Source organism: Haliaeetus albicilla, chromosome 18 (assembly GCF_947461875.1).
Source record: "Haliaeetus albicilla chromosome 18, bHalAlb1.1, whole genome shotgun sequence".
NCBI lineage: Eukaryota > Metazoa > Chordata > Aves > Accipitriformes > Accipitridae > Haliaeetus > Haliaeetus albicilla.
This window is the reverse complement of record NC_091500.1, coordinates 2,786,739-2,809,334: the sequence shown is the minus strand read 5'-3', so window position 1 is coordinate 2,809,334 and position 22,596 is coordinate 2,786,739. Positions and strand designations below refer to the sequence as shown.

General features: G+C 36.6%; 1 protein-coding gene and 1 long non-coding RNA gene across 3 annotated transcripts in view; both read right to left on the bottom strand.

Annotated features, from left to right (window-relative positions):
• MSRA (methionine sulfoxide reductase A) overlaps positions 1–22,596 on the bottom strand; it is a 285,500-nt gene that overhangs the window by 240,920 nt on the left and 21,984 nt on the right. The window contains exon 1 of one of the 2 annotated variants that reach the window (XM_069805546.1): positions 5,491–5,521. The exons of the other annotated variant lie outside the window; for it this stretch is intronic. Within the exon in view, the coding sequence (XP_069661647.1) occupies positions 5,491–5,506 (16 nt within the window). The 5' untranslated portion in view covers positions 5,507–5,521. Of the gene's footprint in view, positions 1–5,490; positions 5,522–22,596 lie in introns of those variants that run through there. 2 annotated transcript variants of the gene reach the window in all.
• Positions 7,546–22,065, bottom strand: LOC138689679 (uncharacterized). Its single transcript, XR_011328582.1, has 2 exons — positions 20,851–22,065; positions 7,546–8,180 (listed from the first exon to the last, which is right to left on the bottom strand). It is a non-coding gene; the product is annotated as an uncharacterized lncRNA (long non-coding RNA).

The following is a 22,596-nucleotide window of genomic DNA, read 5'->3' as shown; positions in this document are numbered from 1 at the left end:
CAGTGTTCATCACTGTTCCACTCTAGGATCCTGTAACTCAGCTCGAGACATTTTGCATCCCCACAGACAGCTGTAACTTCTGGACTGACATTAAATAATATAATTACAGCTGGACAGGAATTGATGACACTCTTCAATAGCAATTGCTAGTATGCCTTACATTAAAAATTTGCTGGAAATAATCAATAAATAGATTTTTTTGTTTTGAAAAAAACCTGCAAATCCTTCAGAAGTATTAAAACATTTAGTTGCACATTTTTGAAACAAAAATATCAGCAGCGAGCAAAACTCCAGCTCCATACAAGGGAAAGATTTTTCACAACAGAAGTGGTTAAGCACAAGAACGAGGTACCTAAAAATGCAATAAAATCTACATCCTCAGAGATTTTCAGTACTCAGCTGAGCAAGGCCCTAACTTTGAAGGCAGCCATGCTCAGAGCAAGGAATTGAACTAGATAACTTCCAGAAGTCCCACCTAACCTAACTCTTTCTGTAATAGTATGAAATAACAGTATTTTAGTTCATCAGTGTTTGTTTCCAAATTTAAGCATGATAACAACAATTTTAAATTGATAAACCCAAAACATTTCAAAATTTTAAATATCTCAACATTTTTACTTCTTTTACCTTTTTCATTTAGTTGCTGGTATTTCCGAATCCTAAAACATATAATGCAAAACAGCTATATGAGTTGAACTAAAGGTCCGTTCAGACTCTTGCTCTCTCTCCAAAAGAAGAGCATAGAAGCAGTGCAAAGACATATTGACAACGTCCTAGAATGTTTGCACAGCCTCCAGGGACTCCCTGGCCCAAAGTGGTACCTGTATTCAGTATCCCCCAGCAGACTTTTCTTCCATGATTTCGCCCAGCCACTTTTAGGAACATGTGCACTTTTACCTGATAGCTATATTTGAAATTTACATCCTCTGTCCTTTAAAACTTCCAAGAAAATGTGTACTACGTTGATTTTTACAAATACTAAATAATAACTAAATAAAAAATAAAAGCTTTAAAAGAATATTTTTCCTTAGTACTAATTCAGTGGGTGTCTTAATATAAAGAGGTGTAAGATCATTTTCCCTCCAGCAGCTATGTCATTTACACTCTTCAAAAACCTATTCTAAAAACCTGCTGTTGGAATTTCTCTCATTAATCGAGCTAAATAAGTCCCTGAAAGCCTTTGGTAAAACAGACACTAGATTACATTAATTAATCATTTAAATTTTCTTCTGATTTTTCCTTGACTGCCACAGGCAACCCTGCCTCTTCAAAGATAACTACAATGTAAGAACAATAACTACAGTTCACAAGGGCAGCAAGAGAATTGAAGCAGGGGTACATTAGGTGAAAATTTGAGCCAATTTATTTGCATCATATATCCTACCAATTACGTTGCTCTAAGCAAAGTTAAAATACACTTCTGTTCTGACTTCATTTGCACAAAACAATAAGGCATTAGGGGATGGGGGTGCAGAAATATATTTTATTTTTAAGGAATACCTCTCGAGTATACGTAGAGGGAAGACATTTATTAACCTGCATGGACCAAATGCAGGTGACAGCACATGAGGACTCCTCTTTTCTAAAATTAAATTGGCTCTTCATTGTAAACCTTTTCAGAGATTTGCCGCAACCAAAATCAGCAGTTCAGCTATCTCAGTACACAGCGACTTCCTTGTGCTTCCCAAAACTCATCCTCCTACATCCTCTGCTTTTTCCTCCTAATTCTGTTACTAAATAGCCTGTTCGATGGTTAAATATGTTTATCCATTATATGCCAAATTTAGACACAGTAAAAATAAAAATCCATTTTAAAGTTTATCAAATAATTGTTATCAATATAAAATTTTACTACAACACTGTTCATCAGCATACACTGTTCATAAAAATCCTTTTGGTATCATTAGTGTTAAACTCTTTTACATAGGTAAACTGAGAAAGAGCTACCTTTACTTTATGTACTTCTGTTCATAATATTCAAGAATCAAAGACCTTTGTAAAAGTGAGTATCCATCAGCACTGATCACTTAAATCAAAGAACTGAAAGATTCTTATTTCTTGGGTGATCACACCTGTTACCATTCCATACAAAGAACTACAGACTGCTAGCATCTAAAGCATTGAGAATTTCAAGAGGTAAATATCATGGTTTCCCTCAAAAACAGGATTGAGGATCAGGCACACAAAATTTACTGTCACCTTCAGGTGGTCAATAATGAATATGTTTGATCTCAAACAAAAGTCAATAGCGCGGTGCAGTGATTTGTCTCATTTATATGCCTATAACATACATCTGTTACTGTGTGTATTTATAAAAACTATAAAAAGCAGTGCGCCGTGAAACCTGCATACTGCCTTACTGGGTGAGAAAGAGGAGCCTACCCCACTAAAAGTTAATAACCTCCTTGTAATTCAGACAAGCACAAAAGAGATTCTTGCATATGGCGTGTCAAAAAAACAGCATATCTTAGCATGTAAGGTCACTTAGCTGTCAGGAACAGAAGCAGAAACTGCCTCCTAGACAAACGATGAACAAGAAATCATGAAGCTGAATAGGAAAGGAAAGGGAGGAAAATTCTAATTTAAGCAAATTTAAACAGGATGTAGGGTATGCACTAGATCCAAGATCCTGGCCCTGCTGACTGGCTGGTGTATTTACCTACTCAGCTAGTGTCAGTATGGACCTGGAAGCTTTCCAAAAGATGTTTTGAATGTTGCTATAGTGTTCTGTCAGGTGAAAGAGTTTAATAGTGTGAATGTGGTCAGATTGAGTCAAGACAAGAAAACCATTCCGTTTACTATGATGACATAGCCTACTTATAGATGTAGAAATGTATTTCAGGTGTAATCCTGGGATGGGTCAACCAAGCATGGGTTAACCTCCTTTCTACCAAGTATTTGAAAAGGTTGTAAATATCCTCCATTAACTCTAACCTTACTGGTGATGTATGGTTTCAAGGCAGATGACTACCATGAAGCTATTCCACCAACTTCTGGTGCTGTACCTGAAACTGAGGGAGTAGAACACTTGTTCAGTAACCAGGCCCCCAGGACATATTCTCCAACATACCCAGAAAGTAACAAGCAGCTTCTCCATCTAGCTGCACAGTTTATGAACTACTAAAGCAGCAGTATGAGAAAAGAGTATGGCTCCCACAAGCCAGCAAGAAGGCAAAAAAGCTGTCTGACACAGAAGCAGCACGCTTGAATCCACGGCTTCCAGTGCAGTTTGTAACAGTAACACAAAGACAGCACCTCCTAGTTCCAATCACAGAAGGACCCAGCTTGGAAGGACCACTGGAGGTCTAAAGCCTAAACACCTGCTCAAAGCAGAACAAATTCAAAGTTAGAACAGACTACTCAGGGTCACATCCAGTCAAGTTTTCAAAATCTCTAAGGATGGTGATCCACCCTCTCACTATGAAGAATTTTTTCCTTACATGCAATTGAACTTTTCCTTGTTACTGTTTTGCTGTTCGTAAGGAAAACAATTGATAGCCATCTCTGATGATTGAGCTGGATGTATGATAAGTCCTCTGTATCAAACACTACTTAGTAAGCTGGTGGCCACACAAAACACCAGGTTCAACTTTCAAATTATTTTAAAGTATAGAGACCATTGCATCCAAGTTGATACATGAATAAATAAGGAATGGTAATGGCTATTTTGCCATGCACAAATCATAAATACTACATCAGAAAACACTCATTCACTAATTGTACACTGAGCAAACTCATCAACATATGTAGGTCATTCCCCCCACAAAAGATGTAATTTATAAGAATACTATTCAGACTTCTTCAGCACACAAATTACAAATGATGTTACAAATGCTAGAATCTTCCAATTTGGACAGTGTCTTATCAATTGGTAACTCTGTTTGGCAATACTGCTGAACTGACTGTCCTACTAGATTACCTGCATTTCAGAAAATGTCATGCCAGCAACCATATGATCATGGCTGTGTCTGGCTTCTTGCTATTTCAGGTATTTCTGGACTGTTCCTTCCCATTCCCAGAAAGTCTCAGGAAGTGGAAAAAGGCTTAAAAATTCTCTGGAAGATCCCAACAAGGTCAGTTAACAAGAGGTAGGGGGATCAGTATATGGCTAAGTGCTAACAATCACAGTATCTTGATGGTGGCACTGTGAGGTAGTAGCCCACATTCCGAGTTCAAACCTAAAGAGATTCCAACCTTCCTAAAATTCATTTGGGTGGTACTAATCAAGTCCCTTGCTAACATCTACTTACTACTGGCTTACACATTCCAGTGGTTGCGGAAAATGAGTGGATATGTGGTCTGAAGTTGAGTAGATTCCCATGGGGAGGCAGGAGATCCTCCTCCGCACTAAAGCCACCACTGCACTCCCAGTTATCTCAGACTGAATGACTTCAGTGAAATTTAGGCAGGCGGAATCTCACTCAGAAGCTGTTCACATGGAGGGCACTGTGAATCACCTTCATTTGAAGAAAATAAATGTATAACATGCTTATACAGAAACTCCCAGAATGGAGATTAACATTAGAGTGCCACAAATAGAACTCAGCTTTTATTTGTGAATTCTCTGAATGCAAGACAAAACTATGAAGGAAAGGAACAGGAATGCTGTAAGACAGAAAGTACTCCAAGACTACTGATAGGCAAAGATTTATAATTAATCAACAACAGGAATGCAGCACTGTTTTACAAGGCAATAATCCAGCTCCATTCCCTAAGGTAAAGCCTAGAAGAATGAAGGCCGAGTAGTTTTTTCAAACAAGGCAACTGGATTATTGCCCCATAAAACAGCATGGCACTGTGATTATTACCTTTGTGTTACATGCCCTTTTAAAATGTTTTTTCCCCATAAATGTTTAAAACCTAACAAGTAAAAAGATCAGGAGAAGAGAAAGGGGACATGGTCTAGAAGGTAAAACATTTAATATTTTTTTCTTATTTCCTGAAAACGTTATCAAGTAAGAAAAGTAAAAGAAACTGTTTCAATCAGGGTTATTATAAATAGCAGCAATAAATCCTATTAATAAGCAGTATACTAAGATTTTACGTCTCTCTTATCCTTCACACATACGTTGTTTCCCCCCTCTGCTAGTTTCCTCCCTTTTCACACTCTCCCAAGCACATAAGCAGTTTATCTAGCATTTTTCCTAACACATTTAAATTTCACTCATACAATTTCACAATACATCACATTTCACCAAACCCAAAACAAGGCAAAGACTCAAATATCTTGGAGAATCTTATTAGTGATAGCTCATAAAACTTTAAGCCACATCCAGCCTTCGTCATCTCCAAAAGAACAGGACACCTGGAGAATACAGTGTCCTGTCACAGTGCCTCAATCCACGCCTTGGCCTGACTGACATAAGGCAGTCCATGCTACCTGGTCTTAGGGCCAAAAATCACTTGGCCTTCTTTTATTTAAAACAGACATATTTAGAACAGATTGGTATATTGCATCATAGCCAGTAATGTAACAAAAATTCAATATACCTGCTAAAAAAATCATTCCTGGTAAGAATACTCCAAGGATGGACTAACTTCTTCATCTGTAAATTAAAACCAAAGTATTAGCTTCATTCACAGTAGCACTAAATATGTATGATTCACCGAATAAGAACATGATCAAAATAAGAAAATTCAGCAGACTCCCAAATCCTTTGTTTCTGATATTATATTTAGATGTGCCACAGCTGCCTCACAAGTCTGACATCTAGTCAACGTATTGAATTTAAAAGAAAATAACAAGTGGAACTTTTACAAATATTTCATCTCTAAAACCTCCTCTTTCTTCCATTTTAAAAACTTTGCAATTCCTCTAATAAAAATTTCTTTATAAAGGCAAACAACCAAAACAAATATGATTTCAACTGACATTGTTTTGAAAACATTAAATGGAATCCCACAGGGAAATTAAATGGAAATGTCATCTCTAATAATGGGAGAGAATGATTCATAGACAGAATCTAACATTTTAAAATATGTTACCTACATAATTAGAGGAGCCTAATTTTCCAAAGGACCAGTCTCTTACACCTTCCAATAAAATCAAAGATTAAATACAGATTTTGAAAGCCAGTTTCAACATACGTGCTTAAAATATTTGGCCATGCTGCAGAAATTAAATCTGGAAAGCCCTGAAAGCATGTTCCTGCTACCTAAGGCACGGAACGCGCTGGGTTCCAACTGCTTCACGAATGCCTTTTCAGAATAACTGCTATCACCAATGGCAAAATTACAGCTTGATTTCAAAATATTTGAACTACACAAAATTTCTGTAATCATCCTTACAACAGTTTAAACATAAGTTGTCCATTTAAAAACACTGGGACTTAGGAATCTGCAATAGGTTGACAAAAAAATCTTCAGATAAAGAGTTACAGGAAAGGTGATGCTTCCTAGGCTCTGAAGGGGAGAAGAAGGTTTTAATTTCACTTACTGTCAAAAAAATAAAGTCCAAGTTTTGTGCAATACAGACAGAAGGAAACAAGAAGCTGTGTGTAGACAGCAAAGGTTTGAGTCCCACTATTACATTCAAGTCCCAGTATGATTTGTGATGTGCAAGTTTAGAGTCAGCCAAAATGGAGTTAACAATACAGAAAATTTCCCCCAGGCCTCTTCAATTTTATATAAAGCCAATTTTATCTGAAACTGCTAAGCAGTATTTTTAGATTACTAATAAAACTATTTAAAGGATACTGTAGGGAGCCTATTCATCAATATTAAAGTCACTGTACCATTACACTGGGTTACTGGACCTTCCTAGACAAGGATATTACTCTAAGTGTTCCCAAACTGTGGCCCCCAAACTAGTAATCTCAGGCTGTCATTGGTAATCTGCAGGTGATCCACAAAAAAAAACCAAAAAACCACCACCATTATTTTTGGGTGAATCATTAGCTCTGCAACTTTGACAAAGACGCTTGTAGTCCTCTTCTGAGCACTCACGGAAGTGAGGAAAAAACACCTTTTGTGTCATTCAACCGCTCAATGAGGAGCCAGGGGCTAAAATTTTTAAAATGCAGCAAGTGCTCTTTCTCAGTGGACCCTGAGCTGCACAAGAAGGTGGCAAAACCTTCTTCAACAGGGTTAATTCCTCAATTTCCTCTTCAGTGCATTATAAGATCTGTGTGGGTTCTCTTCGGGGTGTAGCAAACTTGGACTGTGCTAAGAAACCAGGTAAGTGCATGAATGCCAAGGATTATCTGGTATCCTGTTCTCCAGAGTGCTCAGCACCTGATAGCAGTAATGGGAGTCACAGATTTATTTGCAGCGTATTAAGAAGAGAATGTTTGGAGGCATAAATTCTCAATAAAAAGGAAAGTAAGAGAAATATTAACTCAGATGTTGAGGCTACTAAGTGAAGGTCTACTGACTTTAGTTACAGTACAAGTGAGAATGGTACTGTGATAATAAACAAACATTATCACCTCCATTACCATGACGGATAAAAATGAAGCAAGTAAAACTAGAAAAGTGAGATTAAATAAAGCAGAAATTTAATAAAAACTCTTAGCAGTAGTTAGATGCAGTTTTGTGTGGGACAAATTTCCTTTTACTGTTTAAATAATGAAAGAGCCAATAAAAGTCATTTAAAATATTTAGACATAAATCCATGACTACATACTGTATTTCATACTGTTGCTACCATCAGCACTGGTTTTGTTCGTGATGCCACAGCATCAGGCACCAAGACTGTGGATCCATACGGGAGTAATGTAAATGTTTCTGAAAAGGGAAAGATGCAAGTAGGATGATAGCAGCGAGCTTCAGAGCGAAGCCTCACAGCTTCCCAGTAATAGGAGGGAACTTTTCATGCTGCTGACATCTCAGAGGACCCTTAGGGAGAAGGACCAGAGCTCTGAGATGCAAGTGTTTGGGGGCATGACATGAGCTGAAGTTATGGACAAAAGAACTACAGCCAGAAATCTCCAATTCAGGCATACTAAACAGCACGCTCATGTGGACAGAAAAAGGCAAGAGAAAACTTGCGTACTTTAGCAGAAAGCCCAAATAAAAGAAATTGTGTCGGTCCCCTTCAAGGTAGTAGGAGCAGCTAACTATTTTAGACAAATGAAGGTCCTGCTTTTCAGTTCATCAGTGCTTAGGATCACAGGAAGTGCACTCAAAGTTTTCCGCCAGATATTTTGACATTTGTGCCTCATAAGACTTCTGGTCTCATCCTGAAAGATATGCAAATACCACATTTTATTTTCCCATGTCCTTCTAAAAGGCAAGTTAAGCATTCAGCATGCCCATCACTTGCATATATAACAGCATTACACAAAAGACTGCCTGAAGCCCAAAGGCACATTTTAAAACCAATAACTGCATTAGCTAACTAAATCTATAAACTTTTTATACATAAAAGAGAAGTGACTTGTAAAGAAAAAACAGTGAATTTGAAGCAACATAAGAAACTCTAACTCCCAGCACAGGCAATAAAAAGGAAATGCATTACTAGAGGGTAGGCAGACAAGGACTTTCCACATTCATTTGTCTCATTTTTATCTATTACAAATGAAATTATAATGATTCACAATAAAACAATTACAGAGCCTTTGATCTAAATGTCACTCAGAAATTCAAATTTAAGCAAGTGTACAAACTAAGATGAATACCAGAATGTCTGGAAAATTTACCAGGAAAAAAAAAAAATCTTTAAACAAGCTCTGTGATATCTGATTATAATGAAAAAAAATGTAAATGTTTTGATTATCTCAGAGAAGCATACTAGCATAAAGTCTTACTTTCACCACACACACACATACATACATGTATTTGTATAGATACATACATACCCCTCTCATCTTTAAATAAAATCTCCTATGTGAAAGATAAGTTTAATAACACACATCAGTAAGTCAGGAATAAAAAAATGCATAAGGATTTTGCAGTTATCCAAAAGCAAACCAAAAAAAAAAAAAAAAAATTATATAGAACAAAGAAAACTCCAAATATGCTAAAAAAAACCCAAGCAAGTAAAGGGTGCAAATAACTTTACCTGATATGCAGTAGTAATACAATAGGATTACTGGCTCTTAATATGTTGTCCAAAATTAAATTATTTTAATTGGCTATATTCCCTCATACCACAGCAATACAGGACAAAGATAAAATACCCTCCTTCTCTGTGAGCATAAGAGGTTGCTCATTTACTACACAAGCATGTAGGGCAAGGGAAATAGATGTTGTAGCAGTAAAAGAACTTTTTGTAATCAACAGATTTCTGTTCCTAATAGCAAAAGACATGTGAACATAGAAAACATGTATGTAGGCACTTCTTGGAAGACCTCATCTAAAAACATTTCTTCTTATCCCCTCTTTCTTCACTTGTCTTTCTTCCTACCATTTTTGTAATTTTCTTTGATTTTTTCACTATCTGATTATGTTAAAAATATTTTTTCATTTTAAAACTACCTTTGGCTGCTGAACACCCAGAAGATTTGTTTCAATGAGCTCCTTATAAAGGAATCCACAAAGCAAATATAAACCTGGCTACTCCAGGGCACAGTGCTGTGCCCTTTCATTACAAGACACGGTCAGCTGTAATGTTTTCCAGTAATATCATGCATAATTCCTGCCAGTGGGATTGTGCCTGATCCCAGAGGATGAAACAGCTGAGGGAAAATACCACATGCAAAATTCACCACTTCTAACATATAAGTCAAAAGCAAGTAACATATGCGGTCAGGACCACTGAGATTGTCTGTGATAATAATAAGTGTGCTAGGCATGCACAGAACATGCAAGTTTCATATACAAAAAGGACAACAGAGAGCAGAAGAAACACCTTCCTTTTTTTAAATGAAAATTAAAGTAAGAAAACAGGCTGAAAGTTCACAAGGGAAAAACTGGCCAGCGCATCATGAACTTCCTTGCACTACAAGACCATAAAATGCAGAGGTGCCGTTCTTTGACACAGCTAGGCACACAGGTTGAAAGACTTAACACATCTCTCCTTTCTGTTACAGAATTGCTTCAAAACACTAGAAGAAAATTAAGAAGAAAAAAAAGAAAACAATTAAAATATCAAACAAGACCTTCCATGGATCACCTTCAGTGCTGGGTGGACCTCAGGGCACAGAGCTGCTCCAGCTTCACCTCCATCGCGCTACAGGATTTGGCAACCCTTACCAGTTACTACCATCTATATTTACTGTTAGTAGACCCCAGTGTTAGTCAAATTTTGTTAGCCTTCCTAACCAAAGGGATCAATTTTGGAAGTAGAACAAACTGGGAGTGAGTCCCACTGATAGAATGTAGTCTTAGAAATGTTACAGTGTTTTGTTAAAGCATCATCCTTCTGTTTCAGTCATTTTATCTCTCTTTTTTCATGTATTGTATCAATAATCATAAAAAACAGGTTTGGAGGTCCTGGAGAGAAAATGTAGTCCATCAGTCTGTCTCAAGGTAGGATTACCTGTTGTCATCTCTGACAGCTGTTTGCCCAGCCGGATTTTAAAGATTGGTACAGTTGGATGCTCCAAAGACCCAGAGATCACATATTCCAGTACTGCTCTACCCGTATCTTTAGAACTTCTTCCCTAATATCTAACCTGAATCTCTGTTGACGGAGTTTAAACCCACTATGGCTTGTTTGAACCACCACAGGCATGGAGAACAGATTACAACCTTCCGATTTACAGCAGCCTTTTACGTAACTGAATAGTGTTATCACATTCTCCTTCAATCTTCTCTTCCTTAGGCTAAATGACTCAAATTTGCTTTCTCACCGATTAGATTTTCTAGACTTCCGATCGCTATCATTGATGTCTTCTGGACTATTTCCAGTTGGACCATATTTTTCTTGAAATGCAGTGCCAAAATCTTAAAAAGTGCATTACTCCCTATTGTACCCTACCACTAGAATGACAGGGCAAACAGCAGAGAGAATGAGCCACATCAACTCGTACAGACCATCTTCTAAAATGTCTCCCGTGGGACAAAGCAACTTGGTGGTATCGCCCAGAGGGGACACACACGCACACACACACAAAGGGCTAGCTAGATGTAATTATGTGCCTACAAAGTATTCTGCCTACTGCTAGTAATTTCTAAAGAACATTTATCTGCTCCAGATTAGGAAAGCTAAAGAAAGCCTTTGATTTACAAACTCACTGCTTATGAGCACCTCAGTCATAATTCATCACTTCTACAAGCAAATTAATTAGAATATACTGTGTTTTACTAGAAACTATTCCACCTGAGGCTCCAATAGCATTGTATTATATAATGAACAAATTTGCCTAAAAGTGCCTACCTCTGTCTGCTGACTGAGGAGGAGAACAGGAGTAATGAGTCCCACATACCTTCACTGCAGATATTGATTCTGGCCCAATTCTCTCATAAGAGTCTAAAGAGACTATTTCAAGTTAAAATCTCACTGAATAACAGCCAAGACCACAAGAAGATGGTGGTGGAGCGTCCATAAAAATACTCTCCCTTTCATCAAAATGGACTGGGTAGACAAACAGCATCACTCCCAAAATTGTTGTCTAAAAAGTTATAAAGGTTGAAGAGAACTGGCAAGATAGTTGAGCATTTACATTAGCATAAACACATCAAATATTCATTACAGCCAAGCACTCATTATGTCAGCATCTGAATTAAATAACAAGGAAAATGTTTCCCAACTATAAAAGTAAGTACAACAATAGCCTCCCACAACACAGCAATTTTAAAGAAGAGACAGTGAGACAGCATTGCAGGGAATCACATTGCTCTCTCTGCTAAAACTGGTTCATTCGCTACAAATATATTGGCTTTTAACATTTCCATTTCAGATGAATTTACACAGAAAAAATGTTATAACAGAAAAAAGGAATTATATTGTATAGTGAATCCATATGAAAAGAAAAACATTACACTGGGACAATGTATCTTATTACAATAGCACAATGCATCTTAAATGCAAAATTACACCAATGCTATAAGTTCATGAGTTTAATCATAGTGCAAAAAAAATGCACCAAGAAATACAACAGGGATTACATAAGCTCGTTTATAAAAAGTTACTACACTGGGTGCACAAAAACAGAAAACAAGAGCTGTAAGTGTAATAGCATCAGAAGAAAACAACTCAAGTACTTAAAATGCATCGCAACTGTGCACAACTAATATAAAGGCATATATATGTAATTTCATGTCCTTTAGGGACCAAAAACCTCTTATCTATAGATTATAAAGGTAGGTTCCCAGCATGCTACCAATTGCCCATGCATTAGTTCCTTGGATAGTGCCAAAAATGGGTATGTAGAATTAGGTCAGACATATGGGATTACTCTTACAACGTTCTCATTCACTGGATAAAGCTACAGACAAAGTAATAAAAGTGCTGCCCTCTTTGTAACTACAGATACAAGCCAGCATTGGTTTTATTTGCAAACAGCATTGGTTTTCTTTTAAAACAGCCAAGCACTTGCAGTAACATGCTGCTGCTGGCAGCACGTTCAGTATGGCACTTGCCTGTACCTTGCTAACAATCTCATCTCGGCTTTCTTATTCTGAAGGATCACAACCATCCAGATGCTGAAGAAATATATGCCCTCAAAAGATTGATTTTCTATCGTCACTGGCTCTCTTCTGGAATCTAAGCTGGCTGTAGCCAAGAAGTTTGGCTTGCTATGACTTTCATAACCAAGGTTTAAGTGGGTGTTTCAATCTCAGAACCACACACATCACAGCACAGGGTACTGGGGAGATTTGTGCAAGATGGTATCATTATCTTTGTATAAAGACAATACACTAGCAAATAACCAACGGCATCCACCTATCACCTCCTCTATTCTACCTCCCAAATCACAGATACCTGACATTATCTAGAAGTCTAAGGTAAAGTGAAAGGTAACTAATGTCAGCGAAAGTAGCAAGCCTTAAAATAATAGTTACTAGTAAAGAAGAGGTCCTCTTTCTTCTTTGAAATCCTCCCTGCCTTCTCATCTATGGAGATTAGAAAGTAGTGCTCTCGTAGACAGACAATGAACAAGCAATTAACTAAGGACAGAACAATCCAACATTCTCCAACTAGGAACAGGATACAATATAAACTCATGGGCAAACACCATGCTCTTCTTTAAAAATGGCAAAACTGCCTAAAACAAGCCTTCGATGCGGCCATAAACTTCTAGGAGACGATTGTTTCCGTGGATAAAATTCAGTGCAAAACTTTCCATCCTATAATCCAATTCCAAGTATTTCTATCAATATAGTACAAACAAATTGTCAAGATTTTTCTGAATATGCTTCTCCTGAACATACACATTTTCTCTCAGTCTGTCCTCTCCTCAGTCTTTGCAGGTGTTTTAATCTGGGCTGGAACCCATATTACCAAAATCACTGTCTGGAAAACAAAAATTTGAAACATCATACCACTGTACTATCTATGTAGAAGTAAGGACCCCAGAGACTTCTTTGTTTTCACTTGGCTATGTATTTGATGAACAAGCAAACTAGACCTTATTGCTATTCCTATCTGTAGGACTGGAAAAAACACAGCTGTAGGGCATCCAAAAAAAATCCACACAGAAGCCTTTCGTCTAGTATAAGCACTCTTACATTGTACATTTGGTGCTGTGCTGAGATGTAAAAGGGATGACGGCTTGCTCTGTAAAATCAATACAAACGGAAACCTATCAGTGTTGAAACCCAAAGTTAGCATTTTGCAGATGGAGAACTGGGACTAAACCCTTCTTATGTGTCAGGAAAAAAGCAAGAACTGTTAAGTGCATTATCCAAGAAGACAGTCAAAGAAATATTCCAATTTGATGTAATCTAGCAGATCAAAGACAATGTTTTCTGTATGCCTCTTCTCTGATTCTTCTAATACTAATTTATATGGAAGATTAAATCAAAGTCATATTAAAATATATTAATAGCCCCAATAACAGCTTGCTAGTATCCACTCCCCACCTTTTGCACCTGTCCAGAAAAGCATCACATATACTACTCTAGATCTCATACCTCAGCAGAAATATATAATTCTGTATCCTAACATGGAGACAATCCACAGTATGGAACAGAGATAACCTACTCACTAAATATAAATCACATCTGCTCACAGATACTCCATGCCACCCACACTACTCTTGATGAAGAACTACATCCTGAAACATTTCAAAAAGTCAGGGAATCAGTTTACTTTTTTAACTGCTTGTGACAGACCTGCTCTGTCTTACATAAGGATAATGTAATCTTAGATAGCTTCTGCATATTAAATCAAGAGTTTACTAATAGCTTCCTTAAGGATCTGCATGGCAGCTATATATCTTCTCATTACAGTTTAGTGAAGTCAAAACAAACCTTTCTTCAGACCTTCCAGTTTCCTTTTGAATTCAGTAAATGTATTATCTCCATATCAGAGAGACAGTCTTCTGTGGATCTGATTACCTCCTATATTGCAGACCTCCTTATAAGCATCCTCCTGAAGTGTCTGAAACATCTCTCATAACTGCTTTCCTTACAGCAATGTACATCTGTGAAAAGAGTGAACTTGAAAGTCTCCACAGGTGTGCCATCCAATCTCGCCATAAATCAGGAATAAGGTAAATATGACATCCCAGTTTCATGACTATTCTTTAACCTCTCTCTTATTAATATGCTTCATTAATAAGTTCTTAAGAGTACACAGGGCAAACTGTCAGTGTCCTACAAATGCTGTACACTTTCTGTTTTTAAAAACCTAACATTTGATACTACAGAGGTTACAACTTCAGACAAACCAAGACTTTCACATAGACTGAAGAGGTCAGCAGGAATAAGAATTTAGGAGAAAAGATGACATCAAGACGGCCATCTGTGCCAGCCAGGTAATGTCCCTAAGCAAAGTAGCAGTCACATTGATCAGAACTGATCACGTAATAGTTTGATCTTGCTGCCCTTCAGAATCCAGCTTACCAAGGTGGAGAGACAATACCTCTTGGTATCTAATTTATGCCAGAAATTGTACAAAGTACATTTCCTCCCACACCCATAAAGCACATTCAGGAAGCACATCCTTTACCCAGCTCTAGGAAGCACTCACTGCCCTAGCTAAATCAAAATACTTTGGGGAAATCAGAGTCCGCTACTGTTCTGCCACACTGGGCTATTCTATACTATTTCTACAGTTTCCTGTGCCACAGTGATCCTAATTCAATCCTATTTTCTTTCTGTGCTCTTATACACTATACCACTATTTGCCCTGGAACCACAAACGTCTCTGGAGGGTGGCAAAGAACGGCTTCAGAATACAGTAGTCCTAAACCAAGCCCAGTGAACTCAAACACTCTTTATCTACCCTTTGAGGTTTCTGAAGTACAAGATGGAACTTAAACCTTAACTCTTCATGTGGAATTGGTAGTAACAGGATGCCCTGGTAACCCTGCGTCCCTTACTGAGAAAGAAATTCTTTTTTCAAAAAGGACTTGTTCAGCGTTGAATCCCTGAAAAATAGGGAAGACTGGAGACACAGCAGAATTGGTTAAAGCAACTAAAATAAACTAAATCAGTCATCTTGAAACTGAAAATTTCAGAGATTAGAGAAAACAAGACAGATTCAAGAGAAAAAGAAAAACGACTTAGAAATACGCAAATTAATGCACTCCTCCAAACAAAAGTGTTAAGACTGGTGTTAAGATGCCAAAATGTAAGGCTGAGAGGACATGTCACGAGGGATCCTCATCCTGTACTCACAAGTTCTCTTGTCATTACTCAGGAGATAGATTACATTATTTGTAGGGCCATGGTCCTTCGCATTACATAATCTGACTTTGGGAATCACATAGCTGATAGAAAAAGAATCTCTACAGAATGTCTCTAGTCTTCATCCGTAAAATGATAAAAAAAGAAAGCAATTCCAAATGCCCGATGCCATTTCAGATGCCCCCATCTGGCTTCAGCTGTCATTCCAAAAACCCCAGTTCTCCTGTATACCCTGCTCATGCCTGCCAGCTCCATGAAGATATCTCAGCCAGCCTAGGATGTCTAAAATGGCACTATATACTGCTGTTAGGCACCTAAACTCCCCAGATGTTCCCAAAGGATATATCCTATTTCGCTAAAAAGCTCTTTTCCTATCCACCACTATCAGGAGAAGAATGAAGACAGCATCAATATGAACCTCTGGTGATCTGCTATTTTACAGTTCATGAAAAGGAAATTCACAGATTCTTTTCAAACAACTATTAAGCATGGAGTATCCTCTTATATAGACTTGGAAAAACTATATGGTGTATGAAAAAAATGGAGAAAAAATCAAATTAATCCATTCCAAGATACTTAGGAATATGGAAAACATAAGACGTGTCACCAAGCATCTTCAAGGATATCTTTTGCCTTCACCAAAAAAATACAGTAGAGAAGGGAATTATATTTTTATTAGGAGGTAGTAAATACAGAATTCACTCTCCAGTTTAAAACACTAGACACGACTCAAGTGTCTTTGTCTTCACAATGTGTAAAACCAAAGCAGACCCAAAAAAGTTGACCTTCATTATACTAAGACAACAAAACGAAGCTAGCTAAAGGAAATTATAGCCTTGTTCTGCTTGATCTTGGCAAACTTACAAAAAAATAGGTGATTTAACAAATGTAAAGAAGGGACAATAATAGGAATTTCTTGCAAGACCTACAATTCATCCCCTTGTAACAAAAATAACATTCAAATCAGGTCCACATTTCAATCCCAACATCTCCATGACTTAGACGAGAAAATGCACAGTGGCCAATTCATTTTTGTTAATTTTTCTAGCAACAGTAAGTGGCATCTTTGTGAACATAAGAGGACACAGAATACCCAAGACAAGGTGAAGACCACTACAGCTTTCAACTACATTAAGTGGGTGGTCCCTGTCTGCTTCAGGGAAGATACAAACATTTTAAAATTCTGTAGCATCAGCCAGATATGGAAAAACTGCTATAGTGACTCAGAGAAACAGATGTATGCTGGGTATAATTTAATTATAGGAAAACAACTGGAAAAATATAGATGTCCATAATTATCAAGAGGACAAGCTTCTATCATTTCTACAATAATTTCCACAAGATTATCAGAATCAGTCAGGTCCTAAACAACTGTGGATTATTCCTTATATATAAAATAAATATGAATATAGCAGACAATATGGTTATCTTAAGACAACTTAAAAATATTAAAAATTAATATTTTCCTCTTCTTACCATTTGTTGTCCTATTTTCCTATTTTCTTAACCTTGAAACTGAATATAACAAATACTGCATTGTAGTGGAGCACAAGCCTGTACAAGCAATCACTGCCATTTTTTATTTTAAAACTTCCTTTTTTTAAAATTATCTTATTAAGAATTTGATTGATCTTCCTCAAATTTAGACAACTAAATGTCAACTGTCTTAGTCTAAGCCAGCTGCCCTGGGTTACCGTTATGCTCAATAAAGAGAGTGATTCACAGGACCAATGTGACAGCCATCTAAATCACCTTCTAAAGGTGTTTATTGCTCCACAATGATTACAAAAATTACTTAACTCACTCACATGCTGTTTTAACAGTTACACTAGACAAAATACTAGTGATTTTGCTCAGAATTTCTATTGCACAGATAAAGACTGTGGCCTATACCTCCAGTTGGAATAAAGGAGTGGAATTCCACCAAAGTGAATCCCACTATGCCAATTCACAGTGTTGAGAATCTAACCAGCACATGCACACATAGTACGGGACAAATGATTTTAACTTAAATGAAGAAAAAGTCTGTGTCTGTTTTCATGAACAAGTGGATAAGTAATTTATGCTAAATTATGATAAGGTATAGATGATAAGAAAGAGGGGAACAATACAGCCTTCTTCCTGCAGTTTCTCAGACAGTTTTCCACCTTGGTCAAGGTTGGACTTAGCAACTAAATATTAGGAATACATTTACGGTTTTAGGTACTTTGCTTTGTACTGGAGAGAGATCTGAAGGAATACATGCTACAGTTATACGGAATAATTAAAATGACACCAGTGCCAGAAAAGCTGCTATACAGAGAGAAAACACCTTGCCATGTAGTGGGCTACAAAATAAGCAATTATTCTGGAGTAATGGTAAATGGTAAATGGAAAGAGCCTTAAAATATATGTAGCTTTTTAAAAAATACTGGATAGAGAAGCTGAAGATACCTCAGCAATGGCAGAATATGGAGTTCTACTATACATAGAATATCATGGTACTCTTCAGCATTTTCGATGGATATAGGAAGGCAAAATAACACACAAAATCTGCATACACTGCATTTTAATATCTATATTATTATCCTACAGCCATATTTAGGAAAAGTCCTTAGCCACACTGAGAACTGCGTATCTCTTCCTTGTCCAGTAAACATACAGGTTCATAGTAAGCGCTCGTTCAATCTTTGTACAAATCTGTGTTAAAAATGCTTTACACATATCAATATAAAAGCCATTACAGTGCCATTTTGATCTCAATCTACTTTGATACTAGTAAAAACAGAAGAGTAAACTTTGGTTTATATATTATTAATATATACAAGTGAGATCAGACATAGGCCCATTACAGTATCAAATGCAATGCTCCTATGTGAAATAATATTATGCCTCTGTAATTTAATAATAAAAATCAAGTTAAACCCTAACCCCTAATCCTCACGTCCACATTGAAATATGCAATTGTACAATCCAATTGTACAATCCAATACAAAATATATATTAATGATTCATTAAGAATTAAACAGAAATTGCTCATTTATGAAGTTTTTAAACTTAACCAATGAAGTTATTAAACTTAACTAATAATTAAGGATCATAAATGAATAGTGATAATGAATGATCTGATTAAAGTATCCAGAAAACTCCAAGTTATTATACAGTTTATAAATAAAATATATAAATACGATAAACCATGTCAAATTACACTCACAAATTACATTTGCATGCAATCCAATCAACATTCTGGAACCAACCATTTAAACCATGCAATTCAAATTTTGATTTGAACTTGCCAAGTTGGGGTGTTTTCCAAAAATAAGCACTTGGATGAACTCTTAAAAGCGAAGGGTTTAGCAGAAAGAAAAAATACTTTCTTTATTATGTAGGCCAAAAGAAGTCTGCAGTGGTGTATATCTCATTTAGAAACCAAAACGTGCTGACTAGAAATTTCAAAGATAAATAATATTCTCAAAATTGTAGTAACTGCTTTCAAAATAACATCAGTGTCAATATATGTTCAAATATTTGTACAAATATTTATATTTGTAACTGCATTGCAAGGACCCACATGTTGATCATGTTTAAAACCCGAGAAATCATCTATGAAATTGTATAAGCACTCAGGACAGATATATGGTTATTTTAATATTCAGAGCTTGTTTTCACTTAGAGACACTACGATAAATGTTTTCTATTGTTTCCTGAATTTTAATAGGGGCACCCATTAAAAATTTGTTTTGAAATGTCGTGAGCAAAGAAAAATAGCATATGCTTTGAGACTACATGCTATTTCTAAGAAACACAGGAAATTTGTTTCAGAATATGCACACAGATAGACGAACTTCCTACACTATTGTGATTGCAAACTTACACCCATCGCATCTCTCTCTTTCCCCGATCACATCACATGTTAATGTCTGTGCAGGAATGAACAACATACTAGCTAACCACACAGAAAGCAAAACTGAACTCCTTCAAACACTTCCTTTCCACTGAGTATCAATTTGCAATCTATTGCGGGATACTAATTTTAACACATAGCTGTTGAATGTATTTTTTAACAATTTAGAAAGACAGGGTTGCTATTTTTATAATATCATCTGATGAAGACACTTTCTTCAAAAATCACTAACAAACCATATTAAAAGGTTTCAGTACATCAAATGGGAATCACGACTGCATCTTACCCACTATTTAACTACAGTATCTTTCAAAAGGTTCACTGATGTAGTAAAAATCTGACATATCTTGCTATGAAACCAATTTAATGTAATATTAAGTAAGCCAAGTTCTTTTACTTAATCAAAAAGACCAGTTATTTCTAGTCGTCCAGTAAACAAAATGCCATGATGTACAGTTAAAATACAAACACATTCCTGTTAAAATGCTTTTCATTAATGTTGTTTCTTACTTTCCTTCAGCATATAAGAATTAGGGAAATGTACTTCTGCAGCATGCCAGAAATTGCACATCTTACAGGCTGAACAATCTATTCTTTAAGGATAGTATAATACTTACTATAAGTGAAGACGATCCATAAAAATCTATGCTTTACAGTTACTCTCTGAAATAATAATGCTGATTGTCACAACAGAAGTAGTATAATCCAACCACATCCAGGCCTAATAGGCAGTATGCTAGCATTTGTTCCTATGAAATGAGAAATAAGGTACCTGTCTCACTGAAAATCCAGGCACCCTTGGAGAAAACAAACAATGGATTTTTAGGTCCTTAATTTTATTGAAATCATAAGACATCCACGCTTCAGTCGTCACAGATTTTTTTAATCCACGTATGAGAAAAGAGCAGATTTTTTCACAATTTACAGCAAACAGGTACTGTAACTACAAATTGAAGTTTCTATATCCAGTGTCATCAGTTCAAATCCAGGTCTGTCATCTTCAAATATCCCTCACTTGGCAGAAGTCAATATTTTTCCATCTCTTATTTCCTCTAAAGGCAGAAAATTCAGCAATTTCATATGCTTTCTACGAAGATGCACTGGAAGAAATGTTTTAGAGCAGTAGCAAAATAACCATGCTCTCATTTCTTTCTTTGCCCTTCAGGCATAGTCTGGGTGTCTTCGGCTTGCCCTGCTGGTCTTCAGTGTTGTCACTAATAGCTGGGAGATGGAGCTAGGACAGTATGAAGCAGCAAAAATAAATATTGTTGCTTTAAGAACATACTTACTTTTATATTAAGATGTCACAACTTTCTCTCTACTCTTACTTCATTGCTGGGTCAGATGAAATCTTTAAGGAGGTTCCATTAAAAGTTCGTATCTGTAGCATACGCGAGAGAAACGCTGAAATTCCCATTCTGAACATATTCCGAAGGAGGTCAGATTTGGTTTTAAAGCACGTTCATGTCGACGAAAACTTTTTTTTGTTGCAAAAAATGAAAATTCTCCCTTTTATTTAGGTATTCCCTCTGTAATCTTCCAAGTTACTCGGCTCCCTTACAGTTTAATCAGACATACAAAAAAAAAATCAAATATCGTATTTCCCATATGTATAAACTGACATTGTGGAGGCTTCATTAAGGAAGTCTTTTATTTCTCTTATCACTGGTAACTGAACATCATTTAATGTACCACCACTTTCAAACAGCCCAAGAGACTTAAAAAGCTATCTAAGTTTGAAAACCAAAAAGTTCTGAGTTTTTCTGTACCCCAGGACGGTTTTCTTTCCTGAAGCTCAAGCCGAGAAAGCAGACAAAAGAAGCTGATTTGACTGAGCCGTGCCAAGTCTTGCCTTTTTTTCTTTCCTCAGCTCTCTCGCTCGCTCTCTCTCTCGCTCGCTCGCTCCCAGCATGGCAACCTTCCCGAGCAGTCTTGGCGGAGCTCCAGCCTGTGCCAGTCTGTCTGAGTTCTTGTTTTCCAAGAGATGCTCTTTGCGAATCAATTAATATATTTAAAAACAGGAAACTGTGGGTCAGTAACCAAATCTTGGCACCAACAACCACTTCTTCTGCCAAATCGGCTTATAGATTTCATGGTTTCCTACCTTTTACAATGGCTATAACATTTTTGCTCACTGATCGTGGAGCACTGGAAGCCATTCACTGTTCACAGTGATAAGAAATCTGTTCTCTAAAAATGTCCGCATGCGACACATGAACAACCTGCAGTAAATCAAGATTCTTTTGAAGGCGGGCGTATGTGTAATTTTAATAAGCACCAAATACTCCTTAAAATAATATGTTTTCATTCTCTCCTTCCGAGAATCATGGGAAGATGCCAGGAGCAGGAGACGTATAGATTTGAATTAAGATCACATTCAAAATTCAAGCACATTTTAACTTTCTAAACTCCAGCTTGAAAACTACCGGTTCTTATCAATTCCACCATTATTAAAAATGAGCTGAAAATTAATACTAAATCTGATCCCAGCTAATACACAAAAAATCTTCAGCAATCACCACAAATCCGTAGATGCCAATGATGTCATCTGTTAATTCAAAAGCACAAGTTCTTGTCGTGGCATTCATAGGAGACATGGTTCAGCGTTAACAGTTAACTTCGGTGGAAAAATCTTCAATACATTGCAAGACTTTAAGGATGGAAAATTATATTTGGAACTTCATTCAAGAGATTCTAAATGACAAGAATTCATATGAGGAGAATTACAGGAATAAACTTTCTTTTATCTTCAAGCTATTTGCCAAGGCAAAATGCCAACTTTTTAAAATATATGCATTACATTAATGAGCAAAATAAATTATGCAGAAAAAAAACTTCCCTAAGTGTATAATTTTGTAAGTTTATGGATACTACTGGGTTTTTGTTAAGAGATTCAATATAGAGTCCCAGATGTTTTGGGGCTAAGTTGTTATTTGGGACTTGGTGATACAATCTTCTCAAAGGTTTGAGTCGGGGATAAAGTTCACTTGGCTAAAAAAGAAGGCAAAATATTCTTCCTCAATGTAATATAAGAG